This window comes from Cebus imitator, unplaced genomic scaffold, assembly GCF_001604975.1.
Source record: "Cebus imitator isolate Cc_AM_T3 unplaced genomic scaffold, Cebus_imitator-1.0 Scaffold72, whole genome shotgun sequence".
Classification (NCBI taxonomy): Eukaryota; Metazoa; Chordata; class Mammalia; order Primates; family Cebidae; genus Cebus; species Cebus imitator.
Genome location: NW_016107387.1, coordinates 3,832,409 through 3,859,218, shown reverse-complemented (window position 1 = coordinate 3,859,218; position 26,810 = coordinate 3,832,409). Strand labels below are relative to the sequence as shown.

At 38.7% G+C, this 26,810-nt stretch overlaps 1 protein-coding gene across 2 annotated transcripts; it reads right to left on the bottom strand.

The window, feature by feature from the left end:
* Window positions 1-403: 403 nt before the first annotated feature.
* MYH4 (myosin heavy chain 4) lies at window positions 404-25,947 on the bottom strand. 2 transcript variants are annotated; one of them, XM_017531420.2, is made up of 40 exons: window positions 25,924-25,946; window positions 25,671-25,719; window positions 22,965-23,207; window positions 22,684-22,827; window positions 22,168-22,324; window positions 21,402-21,429; window positions 21,185-21,302; window positions 20,145-20,237; window positions 19,930-19,993; window positions 19,682-19,780; window positions 19,460-19,563; window positions 17,529-17,667; window positions 16,815-16,933; window positions 16,566-16,715; window positions 15,852-16,022; window positions 14,015-14,324; window positions 13,534-13,607; window positions 12,283-12,370; window positions 12,083-12,200; window positions 11,647-11,770; window positions 11,416-11,552; window positions 11,030-11,285; window positions 10,210-10,452; window positions 9,719-9,895; window positions 9,354-9,499; window positions 8,989-9,079; window positions 8,514-8,903; window positions 7,903-8,029; window positions 7,371-7,489; window positions 7,050-7,246; window positions 5,441-5,624; window positions 5,196-5,361; window positions 4,974-5,098; window positions 4,395-4,703; window positions 3,599-3,802; window positions 2,120-2,245; window positions 1,858-2,028; window positions 1,667-1,771; window positions 1,475-1,570; window positions 404-670 (listed from the first exon to the last, which is right to left on the bottom strand). In XM_017531420.2, the coding sequence occupies exons 3-40, from the start codon at window positions 23,166-23,168 to the stop codon at window positions 518-520; spliced, it is 5,826 nt and encodes a 1,941-aa protein (XP_017386909.1). In that variant the 5' UTR covers window positions 23,169-23,207; window positions 25,671-25,719; window positions 25,924-25,946; the 3' UTR covers window positions 404-517. The 2 variants fall into 2 exon arrangements, with proteins under 2 accessions (XP_017386909.1, XP_037595510.1); XM_037739582.1 differs by having other exon boundaries at window positions 518-670; window positions 25,671-25,716; window positions 25,924-25,947.
* Between the last annotated feature and the right edge of the window lie 863 nt (window positions 25,948-26,810).

The following is a 26,810-nucleotide window of genomic DNA, read 5'->3' as shown; positions in this document are numbered from 1 at the left end:
CCTCTGAGAAGCCTTCCTGGATTCCCAAGGTTAGCAGCTTACTCTATGTTATTGCCACACTTGTTTTTCAAACTTATGCCAGAGTATGTATCTGTTTGAATTGGCGTCTTCCACACTGAATTGAGCTCCTCAAAGACAGAGATGACTGTCATATCCTTGGTGTTCCTTTCTGTAGCAGACATGTACTTGGTACTCAGTAAAATTGATTGAATGGAATTGAGAGTGCATTCATCACCTTTGTGTCTCCTCAGAGCACGTTATTTCATTCACCTGTTAAAGTCGGGTTCACTTCCCACATTCACTTTTGTTATTGTCTTGATTGCACATAGCAGGAGCTTCACAAATGTTGAATAAAGAAATTAGTTCCAATAGCACTATAGAGCTTATAATTAAGAGACAAATGTATTTTTAGATGTAAAATTATCTGAAGATTTTATTTCCTTGATATACAGGACAGTGACAAAGAACTTCACATTTTGTGCATTTCTTTGATCACGTTTTCTTTCATCAGAATGAATTACTCTTCACTTATGACTTTAGTGTGAACCTCCCGGCTCTTCACTCTCAGCTTGTTGACCTGGGACTCAGCAATGTCAGCCCGCTCCTCGGCCTCCTCCAGCTCGTGCTGGAGCTTGCGGAACTTGGCAAGGTTGACATTGGATTGTTCCTCCTGAAAACAGAAATGCATTTGAGATAACAAGAAAATTGGACATTTTCTGATTGTTACAGGATTTGCCTCATAAATGAGAAATAAAAAGGCTCTGTTGGCTGGACACGATGGCCCACACCTGTAATCCCAGCACTCTGGGAAGTCGAGGCGGGTGGATCACCTGAGGTCAGGAGTTCAAGACCAGCCAGGCCAACATGGTGAAACCCCGTTTCTACTAAAATTAGCCAGGCATGGTGGATGCCTGTAATTCCAGCTACTCAGGAGGCTAAGGCAGGAGAACCTCTTGAACCCGTGAGGCGAAGGTTGCAGTGAGCCGAGATCGCACCATTGCACTCCAGCCTGGGCAACAAAAGCGAAACTCCATCTAAAAAAAATAAAAAAGAAAGAAAGAAAGGAAGAAAGAAAAGGGCTGTTATTTAGTAACATAGTTATTTGAGAGCAAGGCATCCTACAAACTCGTCTATGTAAATGAATGTGCTTCTGACCCTCCTCAAATCTCTCTGACTTGACTCTGTTTCTGGCAAACTGAAGAGGCTGCAATGGTAACAGGGAGAACAAAGTAGCAGCGGTCTGAATTCAATCTTGTTTCTAAAAAACAAACTTTAAAGAGGTCTCAGAAGATATAAACTCAAATCTCTAAGGCTCCAGTAATTTATGGTTCATTTTTCTCATTCTAAATATTCATGTTCATACCTAATAATGTATTCCCAATATAAAGAAAGCCCCCTAAATTCTATAAACTTTAGGCCCCAGAAAACCTGGATCTGCTTGTGAACCTTTCATTTCTACTGTGGAGATACTCACAGCCTCTTCAGCTTGTCTCTTGTAAGCTTTGACTTTGGTTTGCAGTTTGTCCACCAGGTCCTGCAGCCTGAGAACATTCTTTCGGTCCTCCTCAGTCTGAAAGAGGGAGCAAGTAGATGGTGCCATTATTTTAAAACAACTCATTATTTCCTTGAAAGCTGTAGGCCTGGAAGATAGGAAAACACTGGTCACCTGGTAAGTGAGTTCCTTCACTCTTCTCTCATGTTTGCGAAGACCCTTGACGGCCTCAACATTGCGCTTCTGTTCACTTTCCACCTCATTTTCAAGCTCTCTCACCTGGAAGAGAACAAAGACGTTTACCCATTTGGCTGTAACTGGTCACATGAGCAGGCTAGGAATTAGATGAAGTGGTGGAGACCCACCCTGGCCTCCAGTTTCTGGATCTGCTTCTTCCCACCCTTCAGAGCCAGCTGCTCAGCCTCATCTAGACGGTGCTGTAGGTCCTTCACTGTCTGCTCCATGTTCTTCTTCATTCGCTCCAGGTGGGCGCTGGTGTCCTGCTCCTTCTTCAGCTCCTCAGCCATCATGGCAGCCTAATTAGCAAAATAAATCCAGAAAATAATGAATTCTAATTATAGCAGGCAGCATGCATGTGTCAGTAAGACAAATGCTTATCTTGCTTACATCAGTGATGGCCTTCTTGGCCTTCTCTTCTGCATTGCGGGCTTCCTGGACAATGTCCTCCATCTCTCCTTGCATTTGGGAAATGTCTGTTTCCAGCTTCTTCTTGGTGTTGATCAGGCTAGTGTTCTGTTTCAAATTAATAAAAGAGAAGAGAAGCACATTTAATTATAACCATTCACATTGTCATTTCAACTAGTGTACACAGGCATAAATTATTGACCATAAGAAATGTTTAGAATAAACATCAAATTAGAGATAATTCTAAGTTTATGCCTTTTCTCCTTTCTGTCTATATCTCTGTTAATCAAGCTTCTAAATTATTCCAGGTAAAAGTTAATTTCTGATTTCAAACATATTCAACTATTATCAATTGCTATTTGTAAACATAAAACACAACCCCCAAAACTCAAAGTGCTGTACCATGCAGCACCACCCAGCTCATTTAAAATGAATCATTACTTTTTAGCTATAAATTCATATCGGTTGGCTCCATATTATAAATGCATAAATGGTAGTCCTGTGGGATAAAAATGAACCAAGAATCACTTCTGTTTTTGCCAAGTTGACAGTATTTGAAATAGTCAACTTCAGACACTGTTAATGAGTAAGAAAAATGCTGCATATTAATTTGATTTTAAAATTATATAAAGTATGTGATTTTAACCCTTCTATAATGGTTGTGGCTATATAGTGCAACTTTACAGTATACAGAAGTATACAGTAACAGACATTTATTATAAAAAATAGAACATACAAATTAGGAGACAAGAGACAAAAATAATTATTGCGCTCTCACCAGAGAGAAAGGATAAACTTTTATTTATCCTTCTGGATGTTTCCTACATGTTTATATGGGCAAAAAGATCACACATCCTATGTTATCTTTAAGTTGCTTTTTTTACCTACTAAAATGTAAACATCTTCACATGGCAATAAATGCATACTACAGTGGTTACATATTAGCCATTGTGAGGATATACCACCATTTATTTAACAAATTCACTATATACAACAAATGCTAACTAGTATTAATAGTGGTCTCCATGAATTTGAAGTAAAGAGCTTCCCTTTGTATCGCAGGAGGTTAGCATTATGTGCATATGTGATACATAAGAACTATTTAATGGCTAATTGTCTTTCTCCTCAGTTTTATTTGCTTATCTTTTTGTAGCTTAGAATTGCATAAGACAAGACAGCTACAAATGTTGTGTATGGTTATTTGTATATGTCTTCTGTGTTTTTTAAATAAAAGTTTCTAGAATTCCAGATTATTTCAAATCAACATGATTATGCCAGCCCATAAATATACTTTTGAACCAGCTAGGTCCCAATAAATACTTACAGCACCCTGTACATTTTCTAGAACTCCAGGAAGGGATGCCTGCCAAGATTACTTTTTACTTTATAAATAAGCTTATCTTTTGAAATTGTCTTCAGCTTCAGAGAGTACATTTGCCAAACCATGATCTTGAGCCTCACCTGAGTGTGCAGAAGTTGCACACGCTCACAGGCATCCAGAAGCTCTTGCTCTGCCATTTTCCTGCTCCTCTCAGTCTGTTCCAGGGATGCCCTGAGCTCTTCAACTTCAGCCTGCATCAGGTTAGCTCTGCGCTCAACCATTGCCAGTTGTTCCTTAAGGTCATCTTGGCCTCTGATGGCATCATCCAAATGTAGCTGAGTGTCCTACACAGAAAGACAAAAAGCCTCTTACTCATGCTCCACTTAAAGCAAATGCAAATGTGTGGTCATGTACACACTTTGATCTTAATGACTTAGAGTATGATTAGAGAGAAACAATCTGCAAGTACCTTTAATAGTAAATTCTTTGTAGCTGAGGGTTGCAGTTCTACTAAAAAGAACATGTTGTTTTATTATTGTAGATCCTGAATCATTTAAAAATACCATGGCTAGCTTTATAAAATTTTGGATCAGGAAAGTATCCTTAGACTTCAACTAGTCCAGTGGTGTTATTTTACATATTAAGTAAATGAAGCCCAGATTAATGAAGTGATTTAAGCAGTGTCACGTAGCCAAACTCTCTCATCCCTTCCCCCATCTCCGTACCCCTCACCACAGTGCTTCTCTGTAGATAACCAAGCAAACTCTGTCCTGGGCCTTCTAGAATTAAGCTCTTTTTCAGTTGTGTGCATACAATTTTGAACTGATGATCATGTTACTTAGGTGATTTATGACATGTAGTCCTTGTAAGACATTAAAATTTGAGTTACGCAATGGCACTGAGACTGTACGAGACTGTGTCTTTAACCCAGTATACCTTTAGTATTCCTTGTGTGTTTCTAAAATTCCGTATTGCCTCAGCAGCCTGGCGGTTGGCATGGTTCAGCTGGATTTCCATTTCATTGAGGTCTCCCTCCATTTTTTTCTTGATCCTCAGAGCATCATTTCTGCTCCTGATCTCAGCATCCAGTGTACTTTGCATTGACTCCACAACTCTGAGATGGTTCCTCTTCAGCTGATCGATTTCTTCATCTTTTTCAGCAATTTTTCGGTCAATCTCAGATTTCACCTGATTTAGCTCCAGTTGAACGCGAAGAATTTTGCCCTCTTCATGCTCAAGAGATGCCTTAATAAAAGCAACGTTTATTTAGGTTACCTAAAGAACTTTTTATTGCTTTCACATTATGATGATTTCTCCAAGAAGGCGTTAAAAATCTACAAACTTTTATATGTCTTAATTTAGCCTATTAGCTCTGCATCCTCAAGGTACAATTCAGTATTTTTCACTGAATTACATGTGTTATCCCCTAAAGATTTTACAATATGATAGAGATCTCAGTTGCTATTAATTTTCAATTTGTTTATAATGCATAGCTGAGCAAATGAAAAAATGTACCTCTGCTTCCTCGAGGGAAGCCTGTAGTTCACTCTTCTCATGCTCAATTTGTTTCTTTACTTTCTCCAGTTCATGGATATGCTTTCCACCCTCTGCAATTTGCTCTGTCAGGTCAGAAATCTCCTCTGTAATAATAAAGTACCAAATTTCAGCTGAGCAGAAAGGAAGACTGAAAAGACATCTCCCTATCATTTTTGGAATAGAATGATTACAGTGACTCACGTTGTAAGTTCTTATTCTCTCGCTTTAGAGTTTCAAGATGATCCAGGGATTCCTCGTAGGCATTCTTCACCTTGAACAGTTCAGTGCTAAGAGAACGAGACTCCTTCTGGGAGGCCTCAAGTTCAGCCTGAGTTTCCTCATACTTCTGTTTCCATTCTGCCAGAACCTGGAGGTAGATAGATAGTAAGCCTTTGAAACCAAGAGTGATGTCAGTTTCCCCCCAGGGAGCTGGTACTATGGACCACCTTGTCAAAGTTTCTTTGCTTCTTATCGAGAGCTATGCAGGCAGCATTAGATCGTTCCACATCAATCATGAGGTCCTCTACTTCATTCTGTAGCCTCTGCTTTGTCTTTTCAAGAGAAGCACATTTGGAATTCACAGATTCTACATGTTCTTCTGCATCTTGCAGACGCTGGGCCAGCTTCTTCCTGAAAATTGGGTCAATATGAGTGACCAAGAACAGACTCAGAGTCACCAGAGTGACTTTTATAAAGCTGCTAACTAGGAAAGCATATTTCCCCAAGAGTTGTCCACAAGTTATTGAACTTTTCTAAACATTTCCACTCTCTTAGAATTCTGTTTTCCCTGTTGAGTTCTTGTCTTTATCCATCTCAGGTATTGCCAGACATATTTATGAAGCACTTGTGTGTATGTGTGTGTGTGTGTGTGTGTGTGTGTGTGCGCGCGTGCGTGTGTGTGTGTATAAGTAAGCACTAGAGCTGAGTGAGCGATGTGAAAATTTGCTCCTCTTTCTCTGTTTTTATTTCACTAAGCTGGTCCTCTATGGTATGGCACATTTTCTTGAAGTTTGCCTGGATTGAGAAGTGGAAAACAGGAAGAGACAGTACATTCCTCTTTTGAAGGCTGGGATTTAGAGATCTATAACTGCTTGTGGAAAAGGGCTGAGTTTTATTTACCTTGAGGAAGAAATGGCAACCATGAACAGGAAACATATCACAAAGGAATGTTAGCATTGAGTAGAATCTTTAAGCATTTTCTAGTATGGTCCTCTTTACTTTGTGAATGAGGAAACTGCAGCCCTGAGTGACATATTCAAGGTTATACAATGAATCAGTAACTTTCTGGATTTGGTGGCCTCTGATAATAAATTACTACATTATTGTACTTCCCAAATTTCCTCCAAAGTCTTATCTACTGCTTTGTTCACCAACCTATACAATTCATGACCTTTCCCAGCCCACATTCTTATCTAGAACTCCCTCTGCAAATGCTTGCTAAAAACTCTTTCATTCTGTTTAATTCTAAAAACTATTGAGATAAATCAAATTTATAAAGGGTTTCCACACTAGGAATATAATGCTTTTTTTCCTTCTGTGTGTAAACGTGCAAATTTCATGAGTTGTAGTCCACAAACAGTAGGTGTAATTAGGAAAATGCATCCATTGATACAGATTGTTAGTTGAAATAATGACAGCGTATGACAGCCGTACTCTAAACATTCAATACTCCGGGTAAGGAAAATCTGATTATTGTTCATTGTAATACTCATAATAATTTATCAGATAGTCTCAGTGTCTTAATTTTTCCTTCTATTAAAAGATACTAAATCTATTTACTTCATAAAGAATATGCTGATAATTAATAATCCATCTTGGTGGAAAGAAATTTAAGATGCTTCTGGACCAGAATGTGCGGAGGGATCTGGTCTCATTCCATTCTCCAGTGGGTGTACCCTGGGCTTTAAGAAAAAGAATATGGTGGAATCCGCCACCCTGTAATAAAATAAGCTGAAGTCTTTCATCTGTCCCCAGGCCTGGAATATTCTCTTTCTCTACTTTTCCTTCAGTCTTTACTGTTATTTCTTCCTCCCCCATGGCACTAAAAGCCCATACTTAGCCTCCTCCAGCTCCTCTGTGCGCTGGATGGCGTCCGTCTCGTATTTGGTCCTCCACTGGGCAACCTCAGTGTTGGCCTTAGACATTGCCCTCTGCAGCTCAGCCTTGGCTTCCTGTTCCTCCTCATACTGTTCCCGCAGCAGGTCACAGTCATGGCGGGCTGACTGCAGGGCATGAGCCAGAGCGCTCTTGGCCTAGACCAACCAAAAAGTATGTAATACAAGTTTATCTTCTGATCATTGACATTCTCTACGCAAAGTTCAATAATGTGTTATGTTGCACAGTTCAAGTGATTGAAAGCAGCTGGAGAATTCTCACCTTAGTCTCCTCTTCTAGCTGCCTCTTTAATTCTTCAATCTGTTGTGTAAATGCTTGTTTGCCTCGGGATAGCTGAGAAACCATAGCATCTTTTTCATCTAGCTGTCGTGAAAACTCACCTGTGGAAGACAAATGATTTAGTTCTGTTGTCTAGGTAAACAATCATTTAAAGAATGGAATAACATTGTAACCCTCTTATTTCATATGATGAAAAAAACTCTCAAGATTTTCAGTGCTATTGAGAAGGTTATTTCTTGCTTTTTAAAAATGTATGAGTTTTCTTTGATATTTTAGAATTAGAGACCTTTTGGGTAATGCTGAGGCAACAAAAATCTCCTGAGCCCAGGGAGCTTATTTTTTTCCCCAAGTGTAGCTTAGAATCATTGCATTTTACTGTCTTATAATAAAAAGATGGAGGAGTAAGTAAGACATGATAAATGAATGTACATAGCTGGGGAAATTACTTGTATTTGATAGGTAAAAGCCCGTTTTTTGTCACCTCTCCAAAGGCTGATGCAATTTATTTACTGACCTGATTCTGTGTGTAAACGTGCCTTCTGGGCTGACAACTCATTTATTAAGCGTTGTTGTTCCTCTTCCTTTGTTTTTATTTCACTAAGCTGGTCCTCTAGGGTGCGGCACATTTTCTCGAAGTTTGCCTGGAGTGAGAAGTACAAAATAGGAAGAGACAATACATTTCTATTTCAGAGGCTAGGATTTAGAGAGCTGTAACTACCTGTGGAAAGAGGCTGATGTTTATTCACTTTTCTGTCAATCTTGCATGGTGGCTATAAAGTAGTACAGGCATTTAATTTGGCTAAATTAATGAATACATGATTGTCAAATTATATTCTCTTGGAAAGCATGAATGTCATTTAAATTCTGCATCATCTAGAGTATGGTTTTTAGATAAACCTTTTGTGTAATTATATTTTTTTCATGGTAATAGTATCAGAGGTTAAAGTGTTTTCTACAAAGAGGATATGAGACCATAAGTGATTCAGTACAATAATGTGTACTAGGAGTAATTTTAAGCTTCAGATAACATCTAACGTTTGTGTAATTTGGCTAAAAATAGTCATATATAAACTTGGTCATTTTGAATTGTTGCAAATAAAGAAAAGGGCACAAGTTAATGAAGACCTTGGCTTTGGAGACAGTCTCCATGTTACTAGCAAGGTCATCGATCTCCATCTTCAGCTCACTCTTCTCCTTCTCCAGCTTCTGCTTCACCCGCTGCAGGTTGTCAATCTGCTCCCCAAGCTCGGCCACACTATCTGCGTGCTTCTTCCTCAGCGTGGCTGCTGTGGCTTCATGCTGTAGGGTGGCCTCTTCCAGGTCCCTGCGCATTTTCTGGAACTCAGCCTCCCGCTTCTTGTTCATCTCAATCTGGGCTGAAGTGGCCCCACCGGCTTCTTCCAGCCTCTCACTGATCTCCTCCAGCTCCCGAGAGAGGTCAGAGCGCTGCTTCTCTGCTTTGGCCCGGGAGGCACGCTCTGCTTCAATTTCTTCCTCCAGCTCCTCAGTGCGGGCCTGGGTGTGACATGTCAACATTAAAGTGAATTTATGCCAATTTTGTTTCCTGTAATGCCCAGAAAAGGTGGAGGTTATAACTTACCTGTAACTCTTTGATCTTCTTCTGTAGCTGCATTGCAAGGGCCTGTTCATCTTCAATCTTGCTTTGCAGATTGCTCATTTCAAACTCTTTCCTATTAGAAGAACAACACATAGGCTTATAATCAGTTCTCTTATCAGTCTTCTTTTCTATGTATAATCCAACTTTTTGATACTGCTAGTGTTGAAGGAGTGAGTAGTACAATGTTTTATAGGTTAATAATGTATTATTTTAATTAAGTAAAGAGGTCAAAGATGTCATTTTTTTCCCATATGTCATGATGTAATGTTTTGGAGATCTTTTTAGCATATGTTTCATTCGCAATGACATTCAACAAGCAGGTTATAGCTGAATTATACCATACTTACTTTTTGAGTTTCTCATCAAGTTGCTGTTTGTCATTTTCTATATCCATTGTGGATTCTTGGGCCAATTTTAGGTCACCCTCCAATTTCCTCTTGGCTCTTTCTAAGTCCATGCGAAGTTTCTTTTCTTGTTCCAGAGATCCTTCAAGCTAAATTTATAATGCATTTTATTTATTTAAGCTCTTAAGTACTGAACCCTATGCCAGTAGCCTTCAAAGAGTCATAAGAAAAAAAATTAAAGCTAGAACAAATAGCACAAGAACTTTATTTACAGACCAAGCGTTAAAGGCTTATGAGCATCAGTGCTGGTTTCATGTCACAATTGTTTATTTCATTGCAAGGGAAAACATTTTCTTTTTCACACTTACATCATCCACTTGCTGTTCCAGCTTGGTTTTCGCTTTGGTCAGGGTGTTGACTTTGTCCTCCTCCACCTGCAGGTCATCCAAGGTCTGCTGGTGGGCCTCCTGTAGAGCCTTCTTCTCCTTGGTCAGCTTTGCAATGTTTTCGTCCAGGCCTGCCATCTCTTCTGTGAGGTTTTTCACCTTTAGATTTGAACAGGTGATAGGAATGTCAATGACAACCTATTATCTTGATGAAAGACATGATACTGTAGTGTCTTAGAATTATGTCAGCCTGAGATGGAAAATGAAAACCAGAAGCTAACCCAGGCCTATATGGCTGAAAAAATATGTGGTAAAAGTCAAAGTAAGTAGATTGAGGTGGTGAAGACTAAAGAGATGACATAATGATGACAGTGGTATTTTTCATATTCAGTAATCTTAAGATTAAATTTTTAATTAAAATATTTTGGTATCAAGGTACTTATAAATATTCTTAAATGGATTATGATTTGTACCTTGTTCTCTGTGGCATGTTTCTCCTTCTCAACCTTGGCCAGTGTCAGCTCAAGGTCATCAATGTCTTTCTTGAGCTCTGAACATTCATCCTCCAGTTTCCTCTTCTTGGCTGTCAGCTCAGCATTGATCTCTTCCTCATCCTCAGCTCTCTCAGTCGCCTCTTTAATTTTGGCCTCAAGTTGGATTTTGGTTTTAATCAACTGATCACACCTTTCCTCTGCATCAGCCAAGGCATCTGCTTCCTAAAGGGAGAAATTAAGCATTTTCATTTGTTTGAGCTCTATCTACAAGCACATAATAATTTATTAAAAGGTGGAAACTTCAGTAACTACCAGTTTGGTCAACATGTATACCAGTTGCTAACTTTTAAAATGAAGTGGACAAAATGGTAACCTTGTCATCTACTGATCAAGTATAATAACAAATTTCCTTCAGATATTCACATGTGGAAGGTCAAATCAGGAAACCTAGTCTTTTGGCAAAAATCTGCCACTTACTAACCTTTGCAACTTTGGAAAAGTCATTTATTCATTGTAGTACTCAGTATTCTCACATTTAAGAGGGGATTAATGTAGCCATTTCTCTGCCCTGGTAAAAACAACATACCTTCTATTTTATGTACAAAAGTACACTAAAGAAAGAATAATCTGATCTGAGAGAAAGTTCCATAAAGAAAGGAAAATGTGTAGGAATATTTTTATGATTTTGCTCCCTGATGACCAAACTATGCATGAATGCACATATGAACGTTTGCAGCATCCACACACATAGTGACTGGATAATAAGATGTGGCTGAACTATCCAATGTATAATACTTACGGCTTGAACTTGGAGTTGTAAGTCATTTTTCTCTTGCATCAGAGTCACCATCTTTTCTTCTAGTTCTTTCCTTTTTGCCTCTGACTTCGCCAGCTCCTCTTTGCTCTTCTCAAACTCTTCCTTCATGTTGGCCATCTCCTTCTCTGTTTCTGCACTCTTGAGGAGTGGCTTGATCTTGAAATACAGCTTCATCCAGGGCCAGTGCTTCACATTCATGAATGCACGTATGTTGTACTGAATGCAGAAGATGGACTCTCTGTAGGAAAAGAAAAAAAGATGCAAATGGAGAATAATGTGGAAAATGAGTATCACTCAACAAAAGTTATGACTGCAGTGGATTCATTTATGGAAGTGTGGAGAAAGAAGACTTGTATATGGCCTCTCACCTCCTCTCCATCATCTTCCTGAACTCCACTCTCATCAGGAACCCTCTGCACATGGCTTGAGTGCGCGTGATGAGTTGAGCTAGCTTTTCATCTCGCATTTCCTCTAGAGCTCCCAAAAGGCCAGCTTTAAAGAAAACCTTATGAAAGAACAAGTTAAATATGTTATTTCCACTCATGAGAGAGTCTAAAAGTGATAAAATTATGACAGATAGAAATTTGGACTGGTGGTACCTTGGTATGACCGAATTTGTATTGAGTGTGGTCAATGTCAATAGACCCTAGAAGTTTCTCAGAAGCCTTCTTGCTGTCAATGAACTGACCATCTGGGATAGCACTCGCATTTAGAACCTTATATCTGTCAGAATAAAAAGAACATAAAAATGTGGTTTTTCTTCACTGAAAAAAAGGGTAGAACATTTGGTAACTATCATTGAAAAGATGATAGATTAAGTTTTTGTGAACAAAATGCCATTTAAAAAGTCAAACAGTGCTTTATGTAAAACGGGAAGATATGACGAAAAACTTATGATAATAGAAGCCTTTCTTTTATGACCAATTTTCAAATACTTCATGTCATTTTTCAAGGAAAAATTTTAAAATGTTTGGGTTATATAGTGATGTTGATGTAGACTAAGACATTGAAGAGGAAAAATAGTAAGACACAAACCTCTGTTTGAAGTCTGCATAAAGGATTCTGCTTGGGAATCCTTTCCTACAGATGCGGATGCCTTCCAGCACACCGTTACACCTCAGCTGGTGCAGGACAAGTTCATGCTCCATGGCACCTAAAAGAATGAATCCACATGACATGCTTCATGGTCTATCACAGATACACTGGAGCTTGTCTGGATATCAGAAATGTCTTACCAGGAGTTTTAGTTTCATTGGGGATGATGCACCGCACAAAGTGGGGGTGAGTGCTCCTCAAGTTGGTCATCAGCTTATTCAAATTCTCCTGTGGAACCATGTGAGGTTATAGTTTAAAAAATGTACTATTTTGTACATTCATATTTATAATTATTGTGATCTGTGACATTGGTTTAATTCTAATGAAAAGTATCCAGATATAAACTTTCAAAGCATTAGCTCTGGAATTTCTGCATTCCCAATATGTCCTCCTGTTTTCTGTTTTTGTGCATTAGAAACATAATTTTCTTCTAGCTGTTGAAGTGGCTGTTCACTGCTGTTGAATTTCCTAGCATATGTTTTAAATTCACTATGACATTCTAAATATATGCAAATACTCTACCCATTCTCTTTTTGCCTAGATACATGGTCTGATTTTACTACTAATCAATGCCTTCCTCTAAATCTCCCACTTTTTTCTTTTTTTTTTTTCTGAGACAGAGTGTTGCTCTGTTGCCCAGGCTGGAGTGCAGCAGTGCATTGGCTCATTGCAACCTCTGCCTCCAGGTTCAAGCAGTTCTCCTACCTCAGCCTCCCAAGTAGCTGGGATTACAGGCACAAACCACCATACCCGGCTAAGTGTTGTATTTTTGATAGAGACAGGATTTCACTATGTTGGCCAGGCTAGTCTCGAACTCCTGGCCTCAAGTGATGTGCTGACCTCAGCCTTCCAAAGTGCTGGGATTATAGGCATGAGCCACTATGCTCAGCCGTGAATTTTTTTTTAAGTGCTATTTATTATCACATCTAGTTTCTTATTTTCTTCTTTTGACTCAGGCTCCAATTCTCACCACTGTTCTATCTTCAGCTTTCAAAATATACTCATTTCGGTTCTATACCAATATAGCCTTAAGTACCTAAATCACCTGGAGGCTCCCACAGCCTCAAGCAAGTCTTAGTATACTTAGTCCTATCCCAGTAGAGTCTTTTAAGTGTTAAATGACCTCATTCTCAGGTCCCAGATTGAATTTCACCATTTGATACTGACTTCTGCAAATCATTTTCATCTCGCCTGACTCGTGTGTCTTCTGAATAGTGAGGAAACTCTTCCAAACTGTGTTCAAACTCCCTAAAACTCAGTTTTACCGCTACCAGCCGAACTCTCTCTTTGAGTCACATCCAGTTCTAAAATCCTTGGAAGATTTTTTCCCCACACAGTAAAGTACATTTAATATCCTAAATCTAATTAGACAAAGAAAATGAAGTTTGTACCCTGAAGAGAGCAGACACGGTCTGGAAAGAAGAACCCTTCTTCTTGCCACCTTTCTTTCCACCGCCACCAGCCTCTGAGGGGAAAAAGAAAGCAGTCATAGGACAGGCTTTCTCTGGTTATGGTTTTGTTGGTTCATTTGTTTTTGACACAGAGTTTCACTCTTGATTGCCTAGGCTGGAGTGCAGTGGCGTGATCTCGGCTCACTATAGCCTCCACCTTCCAGGTTCAAGCGAGTTTCCTCCCTCAGCCTCCCAAGTATCTGGGATTGTAGGTGCCTACCACCACACCCAGCTAGTTTTTGTATTTTTAGTAGAGACGAGGTTTCACCATGTTGACCAGGCTGGTCTTGAATTCCTGACCTCAGGTAATCCAACCTGCCTCGGCCTCCCAAAATGCTGGGATTATAGGCATGAGCCACTGTGCCCGACCTCTGGTTATGTTTTATACCTTAGGTAAAAGATTACGTTTACTGAAAATTACCGGCTTCTGCTGCTGCTGCCCCAGAAAAGAGGTAAGCCAGAGTCTTCATTGCAGACTTCTGGTACAGCCCGACCACAGTCTCGTTCAGGGGGTCCTTGTTCTTATCAAGCCAGCCGGCAATGTTGTAGTCCACGGTGCCGGCGTAGTGCACCAGCGAGAAGTGGGCCTCAGGCTTGCCTTTGACAGGCTTGGGCTTCTGGAAGTTGTTGGACTTCCCAAGATGTTGTTCATACAGCTTGTTCTTGAAGGAGGTGTCTGTTGCCTTGGGGAACATGCACTCCTCTTCCAGGATGGAGAAGATGCCCATGGGCTAAGAACAGGAAAAAAGGGATGATAATAATGAATCCCTCAAAAAGTTATGCTCCATGGAGCTGATGGAAAACTGAAAATACAGTTTCAAAAGAAGACTTTAAATGATAAATTAAATAGGCATGACATCTGAAACAAACATTATGTACCCAGAACATACGGGAAATATGCTTGCTAGAAAGACTCAGTTAAAAAAAATACATCTGAACCATTTGGCACACTTTATGTTCAGTTTATAAAATCAAATTCTGAAAACATCATTTCAAAATTGAATTCTTTATTCCATAAATGTATATATCTGACTACTTTCTTTCCTACTGACAATATAACTTCCTTTACCTCAAATCCAGAGGTGATAAAAGTATGAAGGGAAGAGAGATTATGTGTAAGGACTAAAAATGATCCATTTCTAGGAGAAAAGTCCATCTTATGATGTATCATTAGAACTCTGTACTTTAACCTTTATTCTCCACCGCTGTGGCGTTAAATGATAGTAATTTGGTTTTCCTTTCAAACAGTTTGGCTTTTTTTCTCATTGTATTTGATATGAAACACTGAAAGAAGATTCAACACTGATGATTTAACAAATTCATAAATTGTATACCTAAGACTATTTTGGTGATACAGAAACTGAAATACTAGAGAATAAAATAAATGCCTTTTCTGAGGACCATCAAGTTTTCATGAGTAGTAGAGATATTATATCACCAAATTTACATATCTTTTCCCCAAATGGTACAGACCTAATCTGCTTTTAAACTCTTATCTTTCATATTTTTTTGAATTTTAACCTGAGTATTTTAAGTATTCCTGGGTGAAAATTACATTTGCTCTTCCTTTCCCTCTGCTTAGGGTAGGGTTCACACATACACTTCATTGATAACAGTAAGTACACAACAAGCTCCCGATATACTTTTGGAAGTGTTTAACGATTTCTTGATGAGTGTTAACATATCTAGATCTGATGTAACTATTGTTCTACCCTCTTGATAATGGGGAATTCAGGGCCCATTTTCTAGGTGAGTGACACAGAGATTTGGTATTTATTCAGTAGTTATTGTGAATGAAGGAAGACTTGATGACTGCAACAGTTGAAGGGCTAACCTTCCAGTCTTTAAGACATCTTGACATAGCCTGCCTTGTTACACATGAGGGATGACGACTCATGCACAATACACTGTCATGGGTACACCAGGGTTAATTACACACTGCAGGGGATTAGCTGTAATTTCCTCCCTTTCTTCCATATGCATGAAATCATGTAGGAATAAAAGTGAGAGAGAAGGAAGCTTTTAGAGGGATAAATGTGAATCCATGAGTGTGTGAATGATAATCATTTTTTTTTATAAACTGCTCTACTTTACTTGTTAATAACAGATCATTTGGGACATACCTGACAACCAATCAGAATATACAAGCATGTCATGAAACAGCACTGCTTGTTCTATGAGAACGGGGAGTGTGATTAAGCATAGGGAGGCAAGTAATTTGTTTTTCTTGTTTTGAAAGCTAGAAAAGCCGTATGAACCTTCTCGATGAGCTCGATGCAGGCAGCCAGGTCCATCCCGAAGTCAATGAACTCCCACTCGATGCCTTCTTTCTTGTACTCCTCCTGCTCCAGCACGAACATGTGGTGGTTGAAAAACTGTTGCAGTTTCTCATTGGTGAAGTTGATGCACAGCTGCTCCAGGCTGTTGAACTACATAACAAGATAAATATAGGAAATTACTCATAACTTAAATATTCTATCTACACAGCATCTATTAGTATTTTCTCCTGAATTCAAGGCATTTTGGTTTATTAAATTATAAACCTTCAGATTGTTTTGTTATAATTCTAAACAAAGTAGAATCGATTCTTTGAATACTTTGTTTTCCAAGTAACCACATGAGGTCGTGCATACTAGGCAAAATACTGTTAAATGAGGACTCTTAAATATTCCCTTAGAGTAATTTTTAAAAGGTGTTTTTATGCTCATCTGCTAGGATCCAGATAGATTTTGACCATTTTAACCTCTCATGGATCAATTTTTGAGACTTTTAGACTCAAAAGAATAGAATTTTCTTTTTTCCTATTTGTATCTATTTACTTTTCATATCTTTTCAAAGACTCTTTTCAGTAGGAATTACATTTGTACATTTTGTAAAGTACATTTTGTAAAAATGATTTTGTATGCTCTAACAAGATTGATAAAATGACTGGGGATTTGTACTTGCCAATTTTCTGTCAGTTCACTACTCACATCAAAGATCTCAAAGCCAGCAATGTCCAAGACCCCGATGAAGTACTGCCTGGGCTGCTTGGTGTCCAGCTGCTGATTGATGCGGGTGACCATCCACAGGAACATCTTCTCGTAGATGGCTTTGGCCAGAGCGCCTACCGCATTGTACACCTTCAATAGGAGTGATAGTTTAGTTTTTTAAATTGAAAACAATTATGAATTCTTGAGTCACCCGTGGTTCAAATAGATCAGAGTTTAAGTCATGTTTACCTGTTGCACAGTCTGGCCTTTGGTGACAAACTCATTGCCGACCTTGACTCTGGGATAGCAGAGGGCTTTCAGCAGGTCAGCAGAGTTCAGACTTGTCAGATAAGCAGCTTTATCAGCAACTGTGTGAACAAGGTGAGAATGGTGAAACTGACCATGGCTTACATAATTTAAAATGTAAATGATGATGACAAAGAAAAAATGTTCTACTTAAAGAGTAATATGTGCAAATATCATGAAACCTATTTATTTGTTCATATTGCCTCAAAAGTATTGTCACCACTTGGGCTAATTTTAGTCAGTTCTCGTGATGATAAATTGAAGGTTGGGGAATCAATGCTTTCTGTGATATTTAACATGTGGCAAAAGTAGACCACAGATAGTAAATTTGAGAAATCCTAACCTAGAGGAGTAGTGACAGAAAAATTTAGATCTGTTTCTTTCAGTGGATGTGAGCACACAGATTATTCACTGAAATAAAAAATGTTTTAGTCGAATAGCGAATATTAGCTTACGAAAAGCCAATGAAGAATGGAACATGAGCAGAAATCACAAATCTGCTCAATAATGTAAAACATTAGGCAGTGTGTAATTTTCTTCCCGTAATACTTTTGCCCTTCACGAGATAGGTCAGAGAAAGTGAAAACATGGTTCCTGACTCTGAAAAGCTCACTATGTCAGTTCTGTCAAGTGGAAGATACCAATAGAAAGTGGTACCTTCCGTGCCGTCTGGCTCCGCCTGCTCTTCCCTTTGCTTTTGCTTGAATTTCATGTTCCCGTAATGCATCACAGCTCCAGTGAGCTTGTAAATGGCCACCTTTTCATCAGCAGTGAAACCCAGGATGTCCACAGCACTCTGTCAAAAGAGTTGAATTTACTCCCTGTTAGCACCATGGAAGACTCCCTCAGAACACCAGGCCTGTCTCCCACTTTGTTCTAATAATGCCATGCCTATATTTGACTAGCACTTTGCCATTTTCAAATGGTACTCATAAACTTCACCTCTTTGATCCATATGGCAACGCCAAGAGGTTTGCTTCAGTCTTTCCCTTTGAATCATGAGTCCATTTGGTCACATCGTATGATGTGACATGTCCACCCTCACTGAACCAGGACTCAGAGCCATGAGTTTTGAAGCCAAGACCAGTGCTTTCCCCTTTTCTCTACCTCAGCCCTGCTTTGCTTCTCAGGCACATGCTCCTCATGGTCTCTTGGCTATTTTTGTTTCTTTTCTCCAGTCTCATAAGTCTCTCTGTTGCTCCTCCTTCTCCTGTTTGTCCTGTCCAAATACATAATCACAGTCTACCTTCCCACCCTAAAGGGCATGAGGGATGAAGTTGGAAAGAGGGTATGAGGAGAACAGCAGTGGCTGTATTTCTCCACATGCCTCTCTGATAGCAAACCACAGCTCAGCTGATCATCAGATGCCTGGGATAGTAAACTTTACCTAGTCATTTATTTCTCATTCAGAGAAGAGACATTTGTGAAAACAAGGAATTTCACCTTAGTGTAATAGTTCTGTGTCTTTTTTCTCTATTGAATTTTGATTACCTTTTGAGTTGCCCACATAGACTTTGAAAAGGCTTATAAATGGGGGCAGGAATCAGAGCAGGCAGAGGAAGATATGTTTATTTACCATTCTTACCTAAGACTCTTTCCCTAGATTATTGCCTTCCACTTCCAGCTCACTAACTCTACCTATTTACAGAAACTAGACATTATTACAGAGGTCCTAGAGTAAGACTGCTACATTTTTTTAACCTCCCAGACTAGGGTGTGTTTCTTAGCTCCCTATCCTGTTGGACATACAAAGATAATAATAAGTTATAGAGAGTACAAGCTGATATTTATAAGATAAAGCCACACAAATAAATTATTGACTTCTTGAAAATAATATTTTACAAGAAAAAGCATTTTTACAAGCACTTTCTATCCTAACATGGGAGTATTGGGATAGTCCCACTGATACTAAAGTTAAAAATAAAGAAGATTATTCAGAAATCAAAAGAAAACATGAAAAAAAGAGAGAGAGAGAGAGAGACAGACAGAGAGAGAGAGAGTTTATACATAAAGTAAACCAAAAAGTAATAATCCTTAAAAAAGAGGTGATGGTGGGGAAAGGGTGTATAGTTTCAAAAACAAATATAAAGGCTTATGGAGTCCCCAAAATTTTGAAGTAGATAACCCACTTCTTCTAATGCTGCCTGGGGGTAGAAAGGGGTATATCATTAACCTGCAGAGGTTTATTCAAAACAAGGTTTATGTTTACATGTGACTGTGGAAGAATCATGGGAGTTCCATGTTTAGCTGTAATAATATTGTAGTTCCTTCCCAGATTCTTGGATGTGGGCTCTGGCATAAAATAACAAAGAAACATCAATATTCGAGCATAAATATCAACAAAAAATGACTAGTAAGATAGAATAAAAGGAGCCTACTAGCTAAGGAATACTAAAGATCCAACATTTATTACAAGGAGTGAAAGCTTTTTAACAAATGTAGCAGGATCTGTTTCCAGGAGTAAGAAAGCCCAAAGGGTTGTATACCTATTAATAGTTTTTCCTGCCACTGCTATCTACCCTAATAGAGGATAGTGTTGTATACCGGAAAATGAATTTGCCTTTTCCTACTTTGTACCTATTACTTACGTCTGTGGCCATCAGCTCTTCCTGGTCATCAATGCTGGGCACAGTAACTTCACCTTGGCTGACAAAGGCAAAGTCATATGGGTTGGTGGTGATGAGAAGCATTTCTGAACACATGGAAAAGAACAATAATAGACAGTGTGACTTTGGTCCTCAGAAACATTTCAGAGGGGCTTCTTAGAACGGCTGTTATTCTTCTTTGGTAGAAATAAAGATGTGTCTTACCAATAAGCTCTGGTTTCTTATTGGACATGATTTGATAAAATATGTGGTAGCTTCTTTCAGCCTTTAGCTGGAAAGTAACTCGGGACTTCTCTAGCAGATCTGGAAAGTCAGATGAAGCTCACTTAAAAGAAGAGGCCACAGTGAAAAATCAAGTGTTTGAAAATTTCACACAACATTAATAAGTACAAGATTTTCCAATATGTACCCCAAAGAAAAAGATTCTCAATCACTAATATTTATTAACTTACATGTTTCAATATCTGCAGAAGCCAGTTTGCCGGTGGCACCAAAATGGATCCTGATGAATTTACCCTTAAAAAACAAAAGGAGAGATTATTGTACATATTAAAAGTCGCAACTATTTCTTTAGCTGTCGACCAAGCAGATGGAAAAAATATTGACACCATATACACAGAAGTGGCAGTGCTGATCCTCACATGACAGTGAAGATCAAGAGACTTACAAAGCGAGAGGAGTTGTCATTCCTAACAGTCTTGGCATTGCCGAAGGCTTCGAGTAGGGGGTTGGCACTGATGATTTGATCTTCAAGGGTCCCCTTAAGAGAAATGGATAAGACAGATAAAGAAAAAAGTTTGCAGTAAATAATTTCCCATTGACCTCTTTCCCTTCCCCATTGCCCCTGCACAGTATTCTGTAACTTAGGGTAAAGCTTTCCAAAATGAGTTAAAAGGAAGATAAATTGGGAAGGGGAGTGGGACACTCCAGTGACGTGGTCTTGAGTTCTGTATTTCCCAGGCCCAGAACATTTCTTAAAAAAAAAAAATGATTGTGAGAAGTTTTGCCCATTCTACTTGCCAATACGTTGCCCTATTCGGCTCATTCTCACAAGCCCTTCGAAGAGTTATTTTCTAAATTCTGCCATCCCTTGCAATTGGTTGCTATGATTTTGAAGCACCACGGTCAATTAGAAAAAATATTAACTCTTATTTTCGATTGAGGGGATACATGTGCAGGTTTGTTACATGGGCATATTGCATGACACTGAGATTTGGGGTATGGATGATCCTGTCACCCAGGTAATGAACATAGACAGTATCCAGTAGGTAGTTTTTTGGCCTTTGCCTCCCTCCTCTCCTTCCCCATCTAGTAGTCTCCTGTGTCTGTTGTTCCCATCTTTATACCCATGCATGCTCAACGTCTAGCTCCCACTTATAAGAGAACATGCTATATTTGGTTTTCTGTTCCTGTGTTAATTCACTTAGGACANTCCCATCTTTATACCCATGCATGCTCAACGTCTAGCTCCCACTTATAAGAGAACATGCTATATTTGGTTTTCTGTTCCTGTGTTAATTCACTTAGGACAATGGCCTCCAGCTGTGTACATGTTGCTGCAAAGGATATGATTTTGTTCTTGTTTAAGGCTGCATAGTATTCCATGGTATATACGTACTACATTTTCTTCATACAGTCTGCTGTTGATTGGCATGTGGTTAGATTTAAAAATATGTTATTCTGTCCTTAGATGAATATCATACACACCTGCATTTTGCCAGCAGAGGCAGGTTCCTCTTTTTTCTTCTCGCCAGTAATTGCAATTGTTGCAAAGTACTGGATGACACGCTTTGTGTTCACAGTCTTCCCTGCACCAGATTCTCCACTATCAAGTTCAAACAGCAGAAAAGGTCAGAATCTAAAGTAGCAGCAGCCACTACAATGATCAAAACTCAACAGAAAGAAAGTAATGAAATCTACATACGTAATTAGGATTGACTGGTTTTCACGATCTGTGAAAGAGAAAACAAAGATAATATTAAGAAAAACACACTTAACACATAGGTTAACACAGTACTTAAAACTCAGAATTGTCTTTTAAAACTCCCCATTTGCAAAATAGCTATATGAATTTGTGCTTTGCTTCTCATAAGGTTTTTCTAAAAATAAGTATCAAAGATGTGCTAATTAATAATCCCATTATCTTTCTAATGTATGGACTATGTAATGCATCATTTTACCATTTTATCCATGAGAATAATCTATCAATATCAGATTAATAACAATTTTGTGTCCCATTCAGTCATCTGGTTTGTAGTTCAAAATTATGTCATGTTGTTAATGTACAGTTCAAAGTTTCATACTGTGCTTGTGATAACTTGTCACTGAGAGATATCAGAACTTACTTCTTAGGAGACATTATGTATTAGCTATAATTAAAATGCAGAGTTGATGCCTAAATATAATTAATTTTGAGGCGGAACTACCATTAGTTAATTTTGGGTTTTAGCATAGAAATCTAAGCAAAATGTCCTCTATTTTTGAAACTAGTGCTTAGCATAGGAATCTAAGGAAAATTTTTTCTGTTTGGAACTCATGCATTTTATCCTAAATATATTTTCCTAATTTTATGATTTCTATTATCATGTTTGTGCTGAACATTTATTCTCAGAATACTAGCCCTATGTTTTTTCTCATAACAGTATACAAATATTTTACAAATGGCTATGGAAATTGTAATTCTCGCTCACCAGTCAGCATGAACTGATAGGCGTTGTCAGAGATGGAGAAGATGTGGGGCGGGGCCTCCTGGCGCTTTTTGCCTCGGTAGGCACCCACCACCTCGGGGTTATACACCGGCAGCCACTTGTAGGGGTTGACAGTGACACAGAAGAGGCCCGAGTAGGTCTGTGGGGAAGGACAGGGTTGCTTGGTCAGCAATCACCTTAATTAACTTACCTTGGAAATACTGCTTTAAGGGCAAACAGAGAGGGACCCAAGTACTGTGTTAGTTCTCATCAAGTTTCATTCATTTGTTGCCTCCCTCCATCATTGCTACTGCACCAAATGCTTCAGTTTTTCAACTAATTCAGTTAAGTAAATGGCTTTCCACATGTACATTTAAAAACATATCAGAATTTACAACATTAGCCAAATGATTGGTCATAAGAGAACAGTGCAATAGCCAAATTTATTTAAAGCCCTTATTTTGGCTAACATGGTTAGAACATAAAGTGAGTGAGAAATAATGCCGATAGGGTGCTCACATAGATCATCCAGGCTGCGTAGCGCTCTTTGAGGTTGTACAGCACAGCAGGCTCATGCAGGTGAGTCATCATGGCCATGTCCTCGATCTTGTCATATTTGGGAGGGTTCATGGCGAAGACTTGGTCTTCTTTCACAGTTACAGTCTGTTAAGAAAAGAAGGAGCCAGTATCAAATAAGGACTAGAAAAGGCCAGGTCAAAAAAAAAAAAAAAAACCGTCAGTATCATCTAACTTAACCCAAAATGAGGCAGAGTCTAATCAGCTCCAGATGTTCTACTCACAGCTCCAGCTTCGGTCTTGGCTGTCACCTTCCCCCCTTCCCTGCTCTGCACTGTTGCTTTCACATAGGACTCCTTCGGGTCCGCCACAAAGACTGATGTCTTGGCATCAAAAGGCTTGTTCTGAGCTTCAATTCGCTCCTTTTCAGACTTTCGGAGGAAAGGAGCAGCCTCCCCAAAAATGGCCATCTCTGAGTCGGAACTCATGGCTGCAGGTTATTGATGGCAGTTCTGGACTAGGTGTACCTAGAGGAAGAAACAGAGCCAAAAGATGATTCAGGGCTGGGGTGGAGAATTGTTCTGATGATTTCATGTTAATGTGCTTAATATCCCATGCTAGTTTCCTCACCTCTGCCTTTAGGGACCACTCCTGTGTACCATGTCAAGGAGCTGAGAGATCAGCTCACTGATTTGAAAGCACTATGTTGGTAGCTTAATTTTTGTGATACTTTAAGCCTCAGTTCCATATTCTGTGTTGTAAACCTTAGTTGAGAAATGTGGAGGAATCAGTATTCTATCAGCAACATTTGTGATGCTCCAAGTATGTTCAGAATTTTTTCTTGTTGCATTTCTTTCCTATTTCCAACCCCCCCACTTAACATTGTGATGATACAAAGATATGGACAATAACTGTTTCCAGTGGCTTTATAATATAAATGAACCTGTCTTAAAAATTCAAATACAGGTATTTAGGCAAATTTTCCTCCCATCCCAAATTACTAAAATTGGATGTCAGCTTTACTAAAATTGAATGTGGACAGGTACATCTGTTCTTTCAGGACATAAGTCCAGATCTAATAATTACAAATAAACATCAAGTTCACTGACAGGTATTAGGTAAGTAAAGGAAAAAATAACTACAATGAAAGCTGAATATTCAACATATAATTTTCGCTAAGTAAAAATTCAGATCTCTTTTATTAGTTTTTAAATTGTTTTAAAGCCAGAAATATTATCTAAAGCAAAAACAACTTTAAAAGATTCTGAGAGAAAAGACATCTTCATTTTTAATAAAATTTTATAGTGATTGTATTTTTTAAACTGTATTTCTCTTTGTTTTTAGTTGGATTTCAGCATAATGGATTTTAAAAATCTGAATCTTGTGTTTTAGGTTTATAATCTATTTCTTCTTCTCCTTTTAAAAATACCAGTCTTCTAAATACTTTTTCTGAAATGGATAGCCAGTATAAAGTTTCAAGCCAAAATGAACTTAAAAAAACTGATAAACTAATTATGAGAAAATAAAATAAGTCCTGTTGTCCTGATGGCAAGAACAGGGTGAGTGGCCAGAATAAAAGAAGGTGACCTCTGTGGAGCAGAAGAGGTGATAGTTGTGGAAAGCAGTGTCTTGGTTGCCAATGATAATGACAGCAATGATGGCGGCAACAACAGTGGTAGCCACCACCTTTTGTAGGCTTTCCAGAAAGAGTCTTGACCTTTTGTCATCAGCACTAAACTTCCCCTCAACTTAAAATGTTGGCTGTGGAATTTACCACACAGTCTATTTCCAAAATCAGCCTTATCTGTAAAAGTGTCCTGATGACACTATGAAATTTAGACGTATTTTCAGGGGATATATATTGGAACATTTAATGTCAGGTTTTTTTTCTTTGAAGGAGAAATGTTATTATACTACATCATATTTTGTTTCTGTGTTTGTTTTTACACCAGGCAGCTTTGAATTAACAACACCCTACCATGTGGAGATTATAATGCAGTGTATCCAGGAAACACAGAAAGGCGATTGCTACCCTTCCCATCCCCTGTCTTATTATAGATTAGTTATTTCTCAACTTGTGGATCAAGCCCCCACAGAGCCTCAGGTTGTTGCAGGGGGTCCTTGAATCCACCCACACAGTGATCATTGCCGCAAGTTTGAAGAAGCAACATTTCCACATGAACAGTGTTTTCTGTTCTTTTCTAAATGAATATAGATGCTGTATTAAATATAAACTCATTTAAAATAATTTTTAAGTGTAGAATAGGTTTTCATGATGTATACCCTTAATATAATACCAGAAGTACATGTCTCCACATGCACAGTTAGCAGGGTTCCATTAAATGTTTTGATTCTGTGCAGGAGTCCTTGATAACCACTGACTTCGATCACAGTTGGCAAGAGCTGGATAGACCTTAGCAGTCAATAAAATCCAGCCTCCTCATTTTACTGATGAAGAAACTAAGGCCTGGAAAGGTTAAGGGTCATTCAGTGTCACAGAGATGGGTGATAAGTGGGGGTGCTGAGACATGAGTCCTATTCTGCTAAATCCAGGTTTGTTGTTGATTCCACTGTAACACACTGTATTTCGAGATACATACAGGCTAACTGGCTTGATCCAGACAAATAGAATCAGTGAAAGCCTGGATTGGCACCTAGAGATATCAACTTCCAGGTAAACACATCTTGATTTTTATCATGCAGTCTCTCTGATGTATCCTTATGGATAAAGTTGGAGTAGTAGTTCACATTAAATATTACATATGATGGTTGCATTCTTTCTGAAGTTCTAACAACATGTGAAAGAGAAGTTTCATTAAGTTTTAAGTGGCCTGAAAAGCCTAAATTTTATGAGAAGTCATTTTTAAAGAACAGCTGCCCCTGATATCCTACTCCCAACACTAAACTAGGAAATAAAATGGTAGCTTATTAAGATGTAGCAATATAGAGATTCCTTTGTTCTTTAGAGTGTAATAATAAATTATTCTTACCTCTTGTGCTATCAGATGAAGAAGGTGGCGGGCTCAAAGCAGACAACTACTGTTGAAAGAAAAAATAAAGAGAATGCGGGATTCTTTTTTCCCCCCATTTAATCACAAAATACTAATAACTATATTGTGTACAGTGTCATCCTTAAGAATGTTGGAAAGAAAAATTAAAATTTGGGAAATAACAGATCTCCTTTAAATGAAAAATCACTATCAGCAGGAATGTCAAACTAAGTGTTCTTCCATATATACATACCTTGAAGAATTTTGAGGAAGGATGGGACAGAGGCATCTCAGCTCCACTTTTATACAGACTATTCTGCAAACACAGCAGCCACCTCAGCTGTCCTAGCTGCGAACCTACTTGGCAAAACAGTTTTTGGCAATCTCTTTGCACAATATTCACTGACTGTGGCTGTGAATGGATATAATTAGAAATATTTCTTGTCACCTATAAATAATTTGACAGAGGATGATCTAGGGTTCTTTATAGGCATTTGATAGGGGATGGGGATTCAGAGCTTCTAAGGCTGTTTCTCCAGCTTGGCTGTTGCATCATTCGTCACAGGATTCAAAGCCAGATTCCCACTTACTCCTCTGCCTATAAAATTGGTCCAACAGAATGAGCCCGACGTGAGGAGTTTAGGATTAATTAATTTGTTGGTTCTTAGAGCCATTAAGGAGCCTGGAATGAATTTTAGATCTGACACTATGATTGGAAGCAGTGAGTCATGGATATTAAGACAAAATTCCTAGCCACAGTCTGGATTTTAGAAAGACCGGTGATAGATTCTTTTAAAGTCTGAAAGTCTAAATATGAAGGTGAAAGTGAATTCTCAGATTAGGCAGTGGTGATGGACCATTGGGGGAGGCATAAGGGATTTAGAATAGATATAAACACTTCTGTTCTTTTTCTGGAGGACTTTCCATGGATATCTCCAGCTTGTATGTTTTCACTGAAGGAACAACAGGATGCTGTGTGATGTTCCATGCATATTTCCACTGCATAATGGAAGGAGAAACAAACATGCATTCCTAGTTCATGGGCAGACTCTCATGACTAGCTATAGCTCTAATGAGGTGGGTACTGCATATTTTTATTTAAGGTGGGAGGAAAATCATGATATCCACAGTATTCTCCCT

Coding starts and splice junctions, on each gene's coding strand:
- MYH4 (XM_037739582.1), bottom strand. CDS start 23,168: ATGAGTTCCGACTCAGAGATGGCCATTTTTGGGGAGGCTGCTCCTTTC. Junction 22,828..22,964: donor CCAAGACCGAAGCTGGAGCT/GTGAGTAGAACA, acceptor TTTTCTTAACAG/ACTGTAACTGTGAAAGAAGA. Junction 17,668..19,459: donor AAGAGCTGATGGCCACAGAC/GTAAGTAATAGG, acceptor CTCTTTTGACAG/AGTGCTGTGGACATCCTGGG.